The sequence below is a fragment of the Ascaphus truei genome, chromosome 22 (genome assembly GCF_040206685.1).
Source record: "Ascaphus truei isolate aAscTru1 chromosome 22, aAscTru1.hap1, whole genome shotgun sequence".
NCBI lineage: Eukaryota > Metazoa > Chordata > Amphibia > Anura > Ascaphidae > Ascaphus > Ascaphus truei.
In genome coordinates this window covers 3,275,091-3,291,833 of record NC_134504.1, presented here as the reverse complement: position 1 = coordinate 3,291,833, position 16,743 = coordinate 3,275,091, and the positions used below count along the sequence as shown (strand labels likewise).

Sequence of the window (16,743 nt, the reverse complement as noted above, 5' to 3'; positions counted from 1 at the left end):
TCATGCCCTGTCCAACGGGGTGTTTTGTTTCTCCGTGTAATACATTTGGAAAGTATAGGATTTTTTTTATATATTGGAATATCTAAATCCATAATGTCTAAAAATAATAATTGTCAGTATTTGTCTTACCCAGAATATAATTATAATGATGTTCTTCCCTTCCCTTGTATAGCACTGACAGTGTACGCAGAGCTGTACGTACAATGTTTGCAGGCACGAGTCCCTGCCCCGTGGAGCTTACAATAGATTTTTGGTGCCGGAGGCACAGGGAGATAAAGTGACCTGCCCACGGTCAGACTCTGTCATTGTTGTCAGGCAGTGCCTTTGCTCTGAGCCGCTCCTTCAGCCCTTGAGGATATGTAACAACGAATAGGTCTTCATATAAAAGTTGTATACTATTGAGCAAGAGTTGCAGCACATTTTTGCAGGGGCGGCTGAACCTGTTTTAATCTGATTGTCTCTTATGAGCTAAGCCAGGGGCGTCATCTCCAGTCCTCAAGCGCCCCCAACAGGTCAGGTTTTCAGAATATCCCAGCTTCAGCCACAGGTGGCTCAATCAGAGCTTCTGATTGAGCCACCTGTGCTGAAGCAGGGACTGATTGAGCCACCTGTGCTGAAGCAGGGACTGATTGAGCCACCTGTGCTGAAGCAGGGACTGATTGAGCCACCTGTGCTGAATTAGGGATCCTGAAATCCTGACCTGTTGGGGAGGGCTTGAGGACTGGAGTTGAGACCCTGATTTAGCGGAGCAGTTTTTCCTGTGTCTCCCGCGTAGCAAACTATAAAATGATGGTCTCGCCTCCTGCAGAGCACAGCTGGCTGTGAAATTAAAGTGTGAGCGTGGGGGGGGGGGTCACTGGGGCCTCATCGGACAGGTGAGCACGGCAGGAAGTGGTATCTGGACATAACCCGTTCCATGCCAGTGCCGCCTGCATCTCTATCTGGACAGCACAGGGGCTTTGCACAGAGAACAGTGACTCCCGAACCCTTCCGGAGAACTGATTCAGCAGCTTGGAGTGTGTTCCAGATCCCCCCTTTTTACACACCTGTCCTGGTTAACACCGTCATTGAGCGTGAGGCTCGGGTGTTTTTCCGGCAAGTTTACCGAATCGGTAATTTCATTTATTTTGTTCAAAATTTGCCATCACTTCCCTTATCTCAGCCCAAACACGGGGATCACTGTGAAGTGTATGCCGTGTATGCTCATTTGCATGTTATTACCCAGAATCCCTCTCTGCACTGCAAGTATTGTGTGCCAAGGGATAATGGGGAAAGGCAGGGTTGCAGACCTGTCAGACGTGTGAATGTGGTCACAGGTAGGATTTGTTCTGCGTGTAACCAAATTCGGAAGGCAACAATGTTTGCAAAGTCACACTAAGTATGATCACAACTTAGACTTTTCTCCGTGACCAGGTGATCGTATCACTGGAATAATTTCAGGCCTTTTCCCTCTAGTTACTGGAAGCAAATTTCCAGCGACGGTGGTATATAACTGCATGTATATAACAGCATGTATATAACAGCATGTATATACTGTCTCTTCCCATGATGCCTTTTGCAATACTGCTTTGGAGTCTAAATTTCAAAAGTGAAACATGGAAACAGTAATCATTGTATTGTGTGTGTGTGTGTGTGTGTGTGTGTGTGTGTGTGTGTGTGTGTGTGTGTGTGTATATATGTGTGTGTGTGTGTGTGTGTGTGTGTGTGTGTGTATATATGTGTGTGTGTGTGTGTGTGTGTGTGTATATATGTGTGTGTGTGTGTGTGTGTGTATATATGTGTGTGTGTGTGTTGCAGTGGAAGCACTGCATGCTAGGTGAGGGGAGTGCAATCTTTTCCCCCTGCACCCCCCTGCCTGCTGTCCTGCTCCCCGAGCGCCCTCCTCCTTACCGTGGTTCCCGGCGTCATGACATCACGTTGCCATAGCAACGTGACGTCACATGGCGACACATTTCCAGATGCCGGCTGAACCAAGGTAAGTGCAGGTTACAGAGACCTTCGCCTCTTCCCCAGACGCCCCCGGACGGCGCGCGTAGTAAGGCCAGCGAAAGCACCCGCTTTCCCTCAGCCTCCGTGCGCCTCCGCACGGCTGGAGTCTCTATGGACTCAGCCTTTGTGTGTGTGTGTGTGTGTGTCACTGTGTGTGTGTGTGTGTGTGTACCATAACTTAGTGTGTGTGTGTACCATAACTTAGTGTGTGTGTATGTACCATAACTTTGTGTGTGTGTGTCACTGTGTGTGTGTGTACCATAACTTAGTGTGTGTGTGTGTGTGTGTGTGTACCATAACTTAGTGTGTGTGTATGTACCATAACTTAGTGTGTGTGTGTGTGTCACTATGTGTGTGTGTGTACCATAACTTAGTGTGTGTGTATGTACCATAACTTAGTGTGTGTGTGTGTGTGTGTGTGTCACTGTGTGTGTGTGTACCATAACTTAGTGTGTGTATCATAACTTAGTGTGTGTGTGTGTACCATAACTTAGTGTGTGTGTATGTACCATAACTTTGTGTGTGTGTTTGTGTATTTCCCCCCGCAGCGCAGTACAATATGGGAGGGCAATAATATTGTGTAACAAAGGAGTACATAGAAGATAAACTGAAGGTCACTGCCCCAAAGAGCTTACAATCTAAGTGGGACATATGCCTTAACCACTTTGTTGCTAGAGAGCTCATCTCTGTAACCCTTCGCTGCCGTCTCACTGACACTGTCGGAAATAACAGTTTGTGATGCTTTGTGCTGAGAAAGCTGTGTGATGCGGCAGGCATAAGCTAATAAGGGGGCATATTAAAATGGACAAGAAGCAAATAGTGACACCCTGTGAGTGCTCATTTGCATATCTTTACCCAGAATCCCTAACTGCAGAGATAATGGAGAAGGCATGTCTGAGACATGCAAATTTGCTCACAAGGGATATTTTTATTTGTCGATCCTTTATGGCAGCGGTGCGCAAACTGGGGGTCACGACCCCCAGGGCGGGGGGGGGGGGAATTTGTAGGAGGGTGGGGGTGCGCGGGCGGTTACAAAGGCCACGCGCTTCACCCCACGGCATTTAAATTAAATGCCGGGGGGGAGGCGCGAGGCCTCTGTAACTCACCTGCTCTCTGCGGGTCTTCGGTGACGCGTCGCCATGGCAACGCGCATCAAATGACGCGGCGTGACGTCACATGACCTGCGACGTCATTTGACGCCGAGTCATTGGGAAAGGGGGGCGCAAATACTGTGGCTCCCGGGCCGGGGCGCGCAGCTGAAGAAGTTTGCGCACCCCTGCTTTATGGCAAGTGCAGCCACCTCATTCCCAGTTGGCTGGCGCACCCCTCGTCCCTGTGTGTTTCCATGGACAGTCCAGTGAATGACTCAGATTTTCAGCCATCTGCAGATTTGCTCCAGATAAGTAATTTCAGGCTTGGCTGATACATTGTTCCCGTCTTGGTCCCTCCACATTCAGGCCACGGTCTGACTCACTGGTTGTGGTCTGTGATATTTTCCCTGACTTTCTCTCACCCCCCCCACCCCCCCCACAACGGCAGCAGCTCTTCCAACATCTCATTCCCATGTTGTTCATTTTAAGGTGTGGAGAACATTGGGGGGGCTTGGTAACGATTGGCGATTTCACAATGTGTTTGGGTCTGGCAGGATCTCAGGAGATGAAGACTTTCTGGGCACCGTAACATGATCTGGTCAGAGAGGCGCTGGGGGGGGGGGGGGGGGGGACAGGACTGCTGAGAAGTTACATTTGTTTTAAACCAATACAAATCCCACTTGTGAGCTCTCTCTCTCTCTCCCTCTCTCTCGCTCTCTCTCTCTCCCTCTCTCCCTCTCTCTCGCTCTCTCTCTCCCTCTCTCTATCTGCCTCCCTCCCTCCCTCTCGCTATCTGCCTCCCTCCCTCCCTCTCTCTATCTGCCTCCCTCCCTCCCTCTCTCTATCTGCCTCCCTCCCTCCCTCTCTCTATCTTCCTCCCTCCCTCTCTCTATCTGCCTCCCTCCCTATCTCTATCTGTCTCCCTCCCTCCCTCCCTCCCTCTATCTGTCTCTCCCTCTCTCTATCTGTCTCACTCTCTCACTCTCTCCCTCCCTCCTCTCTACTGGGGATATCTCTCCTAATCCTGGACCTTGCCATATACACACCTGCTCTCACCCACGTCTCCCTGCCACCTCTTCCCCTGCTAATGGTGTTAACCCATTAACACATTTCAGACTGGTCTGCAACCCTGCCCCTCCCCATTATCTATTGGCATACAGTGCTTCGCCTGCAGCAAGGGATTCTGGGATATGAGTTTTTGGCCAGTGCCATTAAAGTGATTCGGGAGCCTTTTCTAAAAACCAGACCTCAAACCTGACGCGCTTCGATGAGTATCTGAAGCTGGGAACCGTTATCCGGAGCAGCATTTCCAAATAAATGCCAGGGAGATTGTAACCTTTTCCATATGATATGCCATGGGCAAATTCTCCTTTTCTAGGGGGTGGTTGGGCTGGCCGCGCCCCCTACGGCAGTTTCCAGCATCTGGGAGCCAGCCATGTCATGTGATCAATCAAGGAGCGATCACATGATGCAGAAGTGCCGGGGCGGTCCTGGTACCGAACCTTCACCCCCCCAAATACTGAAAAGGTTAAGAGACGTGCAACGTTGGCAGAGGCTCTTCATAATCTGCACATTTCCTCAGTTTCACATTGAACAAATTCATTATTTTTCCCCCTCAATTACTAAATGTAGACACTCAGGAGTTGTGTTATCATTGTTATGTCTGCACATTTCTTTTTATAGCACAATAAGCCCCCTGCCTTATAGATTTAATTTTTGGTGCCTGAGGCACAGTCACAAGGAGCCGACCCCGGGAAGTGAACCCGGCTCCCCTGCTTCAATCTCATTGGTTACAGAATCGGCGCCTTTACTCACTGAGGCTCTCCTGCCGCCCTGGCACTGTGCCCAGCCGGCTATCCCCTTTAAAGCAGCCGTCTGCGCTGATTTTGCCCTTCACCAGATTCTTCTTTTCAAAATCTGATTCTCCGTTCAGGAGATGGAAGCGTTTGAAATATTAAGTGTCCGGGAGGTTAAAATGGAGCTCTCCTCAGAGCCCTGCGCCGTGTAAAGGTTACCATGGTAACATGAGACACTAGAGATGAAGAAAACGATGATGCCCTCGGTACTGCCATCGTCCGCTTCACACGAGCCAATAGGAAGCCGCAATGTCATCTGTCGCAGCTTCCCATTGGCCGCGTGACAGATGGGTTTTATACCTCCATGATGGTGGTGTCGTCTCCGCGCAGTATCTCAAAGACCAGGCTTTCTCCGGAGTTCAACGCAAGGCGCGGTTCAGCTCTGGGGACCCCCTGCGTCCCACCTATATAAAAGGGGGGTATGCTCCGTTACGCTGACGGAGACGGGATTGCTGTTTTACGTTGCAGCGCTTTGCCACATTTCTGCACGTTACCGGAGGGATTCAATCGTTCTGATCTGTTTCCACTTCTCCTGAGACGCCCTCATCTCCCTCCTCCATCTAGCACCTGAAATGTTCCTCTCCAGTCCCCCCTTTTCTGGTTCCGGTCTCCCACTTTTCACCTACGCCCCCTGTCCTTTCCCTCCATGTCACTCCCTCGATCTGTACATTCTGCAACAGGGTGCTGGGTGCTGGGTGCGGGTGGGGGTGTCTACATTCGTTTTAGTGTTGACTTTTGCACGTGCTATTCTGTGTGCATTGTGCTGCCTACGTCTGATTTTTAACCATAAACTAAATTTAATATCCGTTATTTATTTTTTTGCGTTGCACTTCCAAAACGAAACTGAAAGACCAGTATTTAACCCTTTAGCGGTGACAGCAAGCCGTTGCAAAGCCAGTACTCTTGCTGGGCCCCTTCCGGCAGTGAAAGGGTTACGTCGTTCTTCCACCGCAAACTTGAGTCGAGTCTGCGGCGCTTTGTAACAAAACCAACTGTGCAAATGTCAAAACGTGTAATCTAAAGATGTAATTTCACCCAGGTGGTTTAAGGCAACACTGACAAATCACTTAACCTTTGGTCTTGTGGTTTATGATGTCACGAGTGCTCCGCTCTCTTACTTCTTACAAACTGCGTCCTCGCTATTATCTCGCGCATGTCCTCCTGACAGCTGGCTTAGCCCACGAACACAGAAACAAACAGGAGCTGAAACGCCGCTGTCTCCCCCAAAAATGGCTGTACAGTTATCTGCCGGTGGCATAAAATGTGTTAAACCTGATGACGGAGAACAGTCTTCTCTGCAGCCTCCTCCGTGAGGACACTCCTAGCTGAGAGGGTCACTTGCAATGGCCAGTGACCTTTACCATGTGACGTGGGCCATTACTATGTGGCAGCGGCTACTGCTATTTTGTAACATCAATGCATGTACAAAGTATCCATATAAAGATCGTGCCCTGTGTATTGTGCTGCTAGAACGTGTGCAGGAGCTTCTCCAGCATTTAGGAGATGTGTTATAGGACAGCCACACACCACCGAAGTCAACTATTGCAGACTGTTAGGGTCAGGGATCTCCTACCTATTGTCTGTTTGTATTAACATACCTGTACCTTTGTCATACCTGTACTTTGGCATACCTGTACCTTTGTCATACCTGTACTTTGTCGCACATATTACTGCGCTATACAAATAAAAGATCATAATAACAGCGCTGTCTGTAATGGACTTGTAAATGTAAATGAGTCACCGATTTGAAATAATCTAACGAACATAAAAGAAACATCATGCATTGTGAGGCCAATACAATATCGTAGGTGCGTTAAGAAGGTCACATCCCACCGCAGGGCGGGAGGAGTCTATAGTACATACCATTATTATTATTATTATTATTATTATTATTATGTGTGTTATAATGGCAGTCTAATGTTTTGGATGGTTTTAGGATCTTGACCACAGGGGCGCTCAATTCCAGTCCTCACGCCCCCTCTCCCCCCCCTCCCTCCCACCCCAACAGGTCAGGTTTGCAGGATATCCCAGGTTCAGCACAGGTGGCTCAGTCAAAGACTGGGGATAGCCTTAAAACCTGACCTGTTTGGGGCGGCGGCAGAGCGGCGTGAGGACTGGAATTGCGCACCCCTGCTTTACCCAATTGCTTATCCCCAGGCACTGTTTTTCTTCACTGCTTCGGGGTAAACGATCCGAGCGCGATCAGCTTTCAGAGGAGAGCCGCCGGTTTCGGATAAGAATGAATTTCACAAGACCTGGTGAAGATAAAAACTAGAATTTTTTTTCCTTCCCCCCTGCAGGCATAAATAAATGCGGTTTCCTTTATACGAGTGATGTGACCTTTCTGAAGAAGCCAGTTCTACCGATACGTTCATTTTATTTTATTTATTTATTCCTGTTATGTGGGGCTGCCCTTTAAATATTAACGGACTTGATGGATGCCCAGTGAAGCAGTTCACGTTGTCTGGTTTCAGAAAGAGTTAATTGTTAAAAACAATAGTAATAATACTGTGTTTCTGTGTGTCTGTCTGTGTATCTGTAAGGTGAGTTGTTGCCAAAAACTTACATATAAAATACTTTGGACACAAGACAGAGGCAGATCAAATGACCTGCTCAAGGTCACATGTATGTCAGTGCCTTAACAACGGGTCACTCCTTAGCGACACTAACATTTATCTGATGCTGATGGCTTCCTCAAATGTTATTTTTAAGTCACCGTTGAAGCTTCTGCATTTCTGGGGTTTTTATCTTAAAATCTGACTGCGCAAGAGATTGTTCCTGTATCTCAAAGGGACAAGTGCTGAGCATCTGAAGGTTCTTTCGCTGACATTAGCACGTAACCCGGGCTCTTTAACTGGCGACCCGCAGGCCAGACACAGCCAGCGAAGGCGCTCGGGACCCTCGGACGCTCCCCTCCGGCTAATTTCATACCAGTTACTTAAACAGCTAAGTTCTTTTTTTCACAACGAAATTTACGTTGTATGTTAACGCAGGGGGGCTCAACTCCAGTCCTCATGCCCCCCCCCAAACAGGTCAGGCTATCCCTGCTTCAACATGGGTGGCTTAATCAGGCTCAGTCGGAGACCTGTGCTGAAGCAGGGACTGATTGAGCCACCTATTCTCAAGCAGGGATATCCAGAAAACCTGACCTGTGGGGGAGGGCTTGAGGACGAGTTGAGCCCCCCTACATTAAGTGTGTGTATATATTTATATTTATATATTTGTTTGGTACAGATGTCATACATGCTTGCAGAAGGTTCTCATGCAGTAAGCTGGTGGCACTTCTACGCCTAAACGTTTTATGATGTGGCCGCTGTGGAGAACAAGCTGCTGACCTCTGGCATATTACAGCGTCTGCTCTGCCCGCTCTATATCTGAACCAGTGGCCTTCCGTCAGCTATCTGTGTTATTGCAGCGTCATCTCTGTATACAGAATGATCTCTATATTGTGCCTACTCACGGACAACCCATCTCTGGTAGACTCCGAGAGGACATCCTTGGTACAAGAGTGGAGAAGGGCTGATGAGTGACAGATGCTAATTGCCTGGCAGCTTAAGCGCTGTTATTGTTTACGTTGGCTATTTGGCTGGAATTTGTTTTTTTGGGGTGGAAAAGGGGGAAACCATTGTGACCTTTTAGTAAGCGTGTTTGGTATGCTTTGAATGGTCTGCCCTAACACGCTCTGCACAAGGCGCTACACATCAATTATTGAACCTTGGACAGTTTGAAATGTTTTTGCCCAGTTGCAACGTGCACGAGTCGCATATCTTTCCACCTCTAAGTAACGAGTATCATTTCTGTGACGGGAGATGCAGACCCCAAGTTGTGTCTCGCTTTATTTTTGTCGCTACATTAATTTTCTTTTGGAGTTAACGGAGGCAAAAAAAATTCTGCTACATTGTGGCTCTCACCGATAAATTCCCCCAGCAGCCACTACAGGGAGGGAATTGTGAGTGTGGCGCAATCAGGGGACGTGTTTTCTAACCTCTGTCATATCTGGGTGTAGTTGTATGTGTATATTTTCACTTATGTATATATTTGATTAAACATAAATCGAAAACCATGAGTGTGTCATAAGCTTGATTTGGGTAGTAAGGCGTGTCCCGATGGATAAGCGTGAGTGTGTTTGAGGATGGGGGCCACGGGGAAAGTGTGGTTGAGACTAGATGTTTGTTTGCGGTAACCTTTCCATTGCTGTCCATGATTTATAGCTTTGATATCAATACCCTTAGAATTTAGTCACATTGTGGAATTCAGGGACGGCCAACCTTTTGTTCAGGCGTGCCAATAAATGGACACAAATTGGTGGGCCACTGTCCTACTGTCCTCTCCCTCCTCTTACTCAACTGCCCCCCCTCTCACTCAACCCCGTCCTCCCCCTCTCACTCAATCCTCTCCATCTTCCTCTCACTCAATCCTCTCTATCTCTTACTTAATTCCCCCCTCCTCTCACTCAGCCCCTCCCCCCCAAGAATAATTTTACATTGAGGGTTAGGTGAGGCCTCCGGTCCCACGCTGGAGGGGGCTGGTGCCCTGCGGATCGATGCAGTAGTTCAACTTTCGACACTGATTGTGTGCACCAGGGGTGGAGGTGGGGGATGGACGTGGTGATGGGGGATGGGGGATGGACGTAGAGGTGGAGATGGGGGATGGACATGGAGATGGGGCATGGAGGTAGAGGTAGAGGTAGGGGATGGACGTGGAGGTGGGAGGATGGACGTGGAGGTGGGGGGGATGGATGTGGAGGTGGGGGGGGATGGACGTTGAGATGGGGGGTGGACGTGGGCCATTCCATATGCCGTTGGCCACCCCTGGTGTAGTGGATCAAAAATGTATTTTCCCAGTGCGTTAGAAATTAAAAAATAACAAATGTATGAACATAATGTAAGTGCATTAAACAGATTCCCAGCGTATAGAACGCCCGTACTTTCGCCTGCTTTCCCCCGGCATTACTAAGCGTGATTGTTTTAGTAAGTGTAGTGTCCGTGGTTTTACTGTAAAGCTGTTAATTTAAATGTGCAAGATCCGATCGCTGTGAGCAACGTGACTTTCTCGCTCTTGTTGTAGGATGACGTGATGATGTCACCGCGAGTAAGGATGCAGTATACTGCTGCCGTTCAGCAGCCGCAAAGTGTGAGTACACAAACACATTATTTGCTTTGCTCGCTTATATCAATGCCATACGTGCAAGCTGCATTCATGTTATTACCATGGGAAAAATACAGAGACACGTACTGCTGAAAATACAAGTTTCTCCGTAGTTACATTAATGCTGAGGTGGCCGATTCCAGTCCTCAAGGGCCACCAACAGGTCAGGTTGTATGGATATCCCTGCTTCAGCACAGGTGGCTCAGACAGAGCCACTGATTGAGCCACCTGTGCTGAAGCAGGGACTGATTGAGCCACCTGTGCTGAAGCAGGGATATCCTGAAAACCTGACCTGTTGGTGGTCCTTGAGGCCTGTTCTTGGCCACTCCTGCATTACTGCATTGCAGGTACAAGATGGTCTCTCCCTCCTCAGCTCTCACATCTTAGCATCCACCGTCCCCCGTGTTTATTCATTTAAAGAGTAACAAAGTGACACGAACGTTGGACTCGCATTAATTAGGGAATCTGGACCATTTTTCTAAAAGAAAATGTAACGTGTGGATATTTAAACGCAAGAAACTGTGCGCGGAGAGAATACCTATTAACATGTTAAAATGGCCGAGAAGTAAAGAGTGACGCACTTTGTGCTCATTTGCATATCATTACCCAGAATCCCTTGCTGCAGTGGAAACTTTGTGTGCTAGGCGACAATGGGGAAAGGCGGGGTTTGCAGACCTGTCTGGGACACGCGAAGGCGTCACAAGTGGGGATTTTTATTTCCCATAAACGTTAAGCGCAGCTTTAACGCGATTCTCAACCGGAGGAAGCAATCGGTTTATTAGTTTGCCCTGAGCCGCTAACACGCCACTGCCACTGCAGTGACATTGTCCGGGCAGGTACGCGTGAACGCTCGGTGTGCTCAGGTTATTGTGGCATGGGATACGGGTACGGCAGCCCCTTGTCGGAGCCTCCGGCTAATGGAACCAGTTTCACGGCACAGCTGCTTTAAGTGTAAACTGATTGGCAGTGGCTGGTGAATTCTTCACATACCCCTAGCAGGGCAGAGCGGGTACAATGCTGAGCATTCCTCCGTGCACAAGAAGGTAACGCGTGAAGCGCACCTATTTTATTGGCTGGCCCGAAAATACCTGGGCACATTCCTTGGACAGCACACATGATAAATGTAGGTTAGAGATGAGATAAAGGAGGGGGGGGGGGAATTTCGCACACGCTCTCAAGCGGAACTCATTTATTTTTTTTTTAAAGTGATTTATTTCATATTTTAGAACGTTAATGCCGTAGGGGGAAAAAAAACCCGTTTCTCGCTTCCCGTCGCCGCGCACTCGCGCTTCCTCGTTACTGGATGACGGAATAATATATGTTAAAGGATTGGAGGAAGACGGGAAGGCGGTTGACCTTTTTGGGGGCCATTGTGAGACACCCGATTTTAGCCGGTGAGCGGTGCCTTTCCGGTGCAGTAATGGTGTCTCATGGAATAACGGTGCTTAGTAAATATGGGCCACTAGGTTAAATCGACTGATGGGAACGAAGAGTAGTTTCGGAAAAAGAATGATGCAGATTTTTTTTTTTTTTTGAGGGGTTGACTTAAAATGGCCGCCGTTGTGATTTTCTGTAAACGGCTGCATAACTCGGCACAGATCATTCTCCAGTGCGCCTCGCCACCAGTCCTCCCCCTGTGAGGTGTGAGCCATGCTGATAAATGGGCGTTCTTTGTAAATTTTGCAACAGGGGTGGGAAACTCCAGTCCTCAATGGCCACCAACAGGTCAGGTTTTCAGGATACGCCTGCTTCAGCACTGTTGGGTGAGCACAGTTGTTGACTGAGCCACTGATTGAGCCACCTGTCAGGGATATCCTGAAAACCAGACCTGTTGGTGACTCTTGAGGACTGGTGTTGCCTACCCCTGCCGTGCAAGTTATAAATGGTAGATACAGTGTTGTACAAGAGAGCGCTTTCACTTCATTGCGGTGGGAATTCCGTCTTTGCTGCGCCTTTTTCCGGTAAGTACCTTTAACGCATTCCGCTCCGGAGACCCCCTGCATCCCACCCATGTAAAAAACAGACACGTAGGGGTACCGGCTCCTCTAACCCCCACCCACATTCCCTTCCTGCCGCCAGGTCACGGGGGCATTAGAGTGTCAGTCCCACTCCGCAGCGCTGGTATTGCAATGAAGTGAGAGCGCTCGCTGAGACAACCGTGTATCAGGCGAGCGGGGGCGGCGCCATTAAAGTAGCAGCGAGTAAGCGCTTCCTATGGCTGAGCTGGAAAGGTCCCGCTGGACGGAGCTGTTTTATGGCAGTGTTATTTCCATTTGCAGCGATCCATGCGAGAGATCCTGTATCCAGCAGTATCCAGGATCAGCGGATCAGGTGTGGAACGTGAGCCGGCTGATTGCCTTGTGCCGGCGAACGTTCTCTGATACAATGTATTAAAGCTTTTGTTACTGGCAGGACGCAAATCCAGGTGCAACTGAATACAAAAGGGGTCCTTAGAAGTGGGGCTTGTGGTAACTGTAGCTATCGGGGGATCAGGGGAGTAAGTGTTTGCACCTGTTGCTATTACAGTGCCAGGAATATAATGCTTTTATTAAAGCCGCAGCCCCCTCTACTAGTTTATATGTGTGTGTGTGTGTGTGTGTGTGTGTGTGTGTGTGTGTGTGTGTGTGTGTGTGTGTGTGTGTGTGTGTGTGTGTGTGTGTGTGTGTGTGTGTGTGTGTCTGTATATATGTGTGTATGTATATATATATATATATATATATATATATATATATATACATACACATACACATATACACACACACATATATATATATATATATATATATATATCTATCTGCACATATATGTATGTGTGTATATATATATATATATATATATATACTGGCTGTGCTCAAAGCTGTGACCATGCAGCAAGCTTAAGCCTATAGGGAACCATGTATAAAATGTTTTTTGAAGCAAAAAGTGGCACTGTGTGCTCATTTGCATGTCATTTCCCAGAATCCCTTGCTGCAGTGGAAGTGCTGGGTGCTGGGTGATAATGGTGAAAGGCGGGGTTGCAGACCTGCCTAAGACGTGCAGATGAGCATACAGTATATTTACATTTGCTATATATATATATAAAAACAAAAAACAAAGAGAAGCGCAGGCTCCATAGCATGTAACTGTTTAACAAATAGGTACATTTATTAATACCAGCAGCCCCAAGGAATTGCACTTACAGGATTAAATAAAAGCAACCATACATGGGAGAGAAATCTCTATACGGGGTCACCCACAGGGGCGGGGGAGTCCCGGATAAGCAGGGTGCACCTGGTCAGCTGGTAGCCACAACCAGCTCCCGTCCCATTTATCGCCGGGAGCCGAGCGCGGGAGGGGGTGGGGGGCGAGTCTGCTCATAGATTAGAGCTGTGGTTTCTTAGAGGAGCAGTTTTCTGATCCCGAGGGTCCGCAGGAGAAGATAAGGGGTCCTCGGGTAAACTGAAAATCAAGGCTCGGGCGGGATTTGCTGCTTTTAAATCTGCCCCAGTTTGGAGACTCATTCGGGAGATGGCAGGGCCACTCAGCAGAACAAGAAGCAGTCACTGTGGGTGTTGGGAGACTGTGTTGTTACCAAAACACCGAGTTATTTTTTGGTGTTGATATTAAACACTGTGTTGAGATCATACTGTTTACATCTTATCTTTTTATGCATTTAACTCCACTCGCCTGTGATTTATGTTTTATATTGTGGGAACGTGTTGTGCAAACAATAAAAAGATTCTTATATTTGATTTTTTGTTGTTGTTGCTGCTTTAACAGCCTCTTTGTAACGTGAAGAAACAAGTTTGTGCTGATGTACGCATTGGCACAGCTCGGAGAGATCAGATACGTGGCAAAGATTAAAGGGTTAAAGGAACCCCCGATATCTGCAGGTTAGAGCAGGGGGGTCAACTCCAGTCCTCAAGCTCCCCAACCGGTCAGGTTTTCAGCATATCATGTTGGGGGGGTGGGGAGGCTGAGCAGGACTGGAGTTGAGCCCCCCCCCCCCCCCTGGCTTAGAGGATAGAAGTTGCGGGGAGACGGAAGGATATGATTGAATCTTCAATATACAGGCATACCCCGCATTAACGTACGCAATGGGACCGGAGCATGTATGTAAAGTGAAAATGTACTTAAAGTGAAGCAGTACCTTTTCCCCACTTATCGATGCATGTACTGTACGGCAATCATCATATACGTGCATAACTGGTGTAAATAACGCATGTGTAACAGGCTCTATAGTCTCCCTGCTTGCGCACAGCTTCGGTACAGGTAGGGAGCCGGTATTGATGTTCAGGACGTGCTGACAGGCGCAGGCGTGAGCTGCCGTTTGCCTATTGGGCGATTATGTTCTTACTCGCGAGTGTACTTAAAGTGAGTGTCCTTAAACCGGGGTAAGCCTGTATATATAAAGGGTTTAAGCAAAGTGCAGGAGGGAAGCCTATTTTAGGGAAAGGGAAGCACTAGAATAAGAGGTCGTGCTCTGACTCCGGAGGGTGGGAGGCTAAGGGGAGATGTGAGGAAGGGCTTCTTTACAGCCCGGGCGGTGGATGCATGGAGTAGCTTCCCAGCAGAGGGGGTAGGGGCTAATACAGTAAGGTAACTCAAATATGCCTGGGGTAGACAGGCTGAATCATAAATATGAAAGCGAGGCCCAGGCATCAAATTCTCCTGTCTCTACTCATCTAGAGGCAAGAAAGGATGTGTGCCGCTCACTGAGAGGATCAAGCACAACTGTATGCTCCAAAATGCATTTACTTAAAGCTCAGAGCCTCGTTCCGCCCCAAGAAACAGAACGGATACCCCCCCCCCCCCGCGTGTCACTCCCCCCCGCGCCTCACTCCTCCCCCTCCGCGTTGCACCCCTTTGTTCTGATGAAAGGGTTATCTGTTCTGTGAGGCTCTGAGCTTTAAGTAAATGCATTGAGCAGCATATGCGGCATCCTTTCTTGCCAACATATATCCATGGGTAGTGTGGGCAGCAGAGCCCTGTATGTTCCAGCAGGAGATTTTGCTATCTTTTTATTATTAACTTTCCTGTTTGCGCCCCCCTGTCAGCTCTCTTCTCCCCCCCCCCTGCTCACGCCCCCTTCCCTTACCGGCGGCGTCATATGATGTCATTTGACGTCACGTTGGCATGGCAACGCGTCGCCGAAGAGACAGCTGAGACCAGGTAAGAGAGACTTACACAGGCCTCGTGTCTCCCCCGACATTTCATTTAAATGCTTTGGGGGAACAGCGCGGGGCCTCTGTAACCACTATGCCCCCCCGAAAAAATCTCGCCCCCCCCCCCCCCACCCCAGTGTGTGCACCCCTGCATTAGCTGATCATGAACACTGCAGTTTGCTTGGCACAAAGTCTTTTCACCTCTCCCGGCATCAAAAGTTCCAACTCCGAGAACCTGTTGAAAGTATGAATATCCCCCCAGCCCTAACCACAGTGTCCCACTAACAGGATTTGGGGGTTTTTATATCGTGTTTGCTTTGACTTGCTGCACCTTCTATCTGCCCGGTTGTAATTGAGTAAATTCTTAGCCAGCGACGTATACGTCACCTCGGAACCGACGCCGTCTTTTTTACCTTTTCTTCATTAAAAAAAGAGAGATGTTAAGTTTGATGTTCCCCATTATAATTTGGGGGTCGTATACCTTCTCCCTCCTCTTGTTCACACTTGCAGTTACTTATTGGCTGGATGGAAAAGATGGTGGATTAGATACAGTACTTTAACTGTTACAGCAGCCCTATTTATCCCGGCTCCAAATATTACACTGAACATCCAGGATCCAGGAATGTCCGCATCATGTGTCTGGCAGCTTAAGTGTGTGGTTATCTGATTACCTTAGCCAGTGTTACTTTGTAGCCCATTAGTTGTGCAATGTAATGCAGTTTCCCTGTAAGGACAGAAAGTATGTGGCTGGGACTAATTGGGTATCCGGGTATCCATCATGTGTCCTTATCTCTAATCGAGGTGCAAAATTCCTGCCTGGCGGCCTGTCATAACATGGCCACAAATTGTGTGCGTCACGCGATTACTAACAGTCACTTGCCTGCTAGCGCCATTCGATCTGCCGGCACATCATTACGCGGGTATGAAGAAGAACATGTTAACTCTATGGCTGGGTACTGAGGTTTAAAGCGAATCAAGGTTATTTACACACCTTATACTTGGAGTAATACTTCCAAATGAAAGTGCCGGTTTTTTGGCCGCATATCACTTTCGCCGAATCATTAAAACGTGTGTTATGTTTGTTTTGCATCAAGAAGAGCAATTTTTTTTAATTTTTTTTTTATTTCAAACATTTTTATTGTTTTCTGACAGGGGTACATACACATCACATGGTCGTTTATAGACAGTAAACGTAATTAACACATAAATTTAAAAGTGAACAACCCGAAACATCTCAAGGTTGATTGATCGAATACGGGCGATCTGCCCCTAGTATTTTGTAACCTCCTATGCATCTAGAATCTACTATGTAGATCCCGTCCGGGAGAATTAACAGTTTTAGGGGGATCTTAGATCCAACCCCTTATATTAGTACTGTAAAGGATAGGCAGAGAGAGAGAGGGGGAGAAGAGAGAAGAGCAGAAGAAGGGGGGAGGGAGGGAAGAAGAGCAATTTTATCGTCTGGGGACATTAAAAGCAATTTTCCCCGTCATGCACGCGGTGGTTCCACATTGT

General features: G+C 48.1%; 1 protein-coding gene across 11 annotated transcripts in view; it reads left to right on the top strand.

Annotated features, from left to right (window-relative positions):
• QTGAL (queuosine-tRNA galactosyltransferase) overlaps nt 1-16,743 on the top strand; it is a 207,924-nt gene that overhangs the window by 41,278 nt on the left and 149,903 nt on the right. For 10 of the 11 annotated variants that reach the window (XR_012789769.1, XR_012789772.1, XR_012789770.1 and 7 more), the window contains exon 6: nt 10,004-10,069. The exons of the other annotated variant lie outside the window; for it this stretch is intronic. Coding sequence is in view for 5 of the 10 variants with exons in the window: in XM_075579664.1 (XP_075435779.1) it covers nt 10,004-10,069 (66 nt within the window). In the remaining 5 variants the exon portion in view is untranslated. The remainder of the gene's footprint in view (nt 1-10,003; nt 10,070-16,743) is intronic. 11 annotated transcript variants of the gene reach the window in all.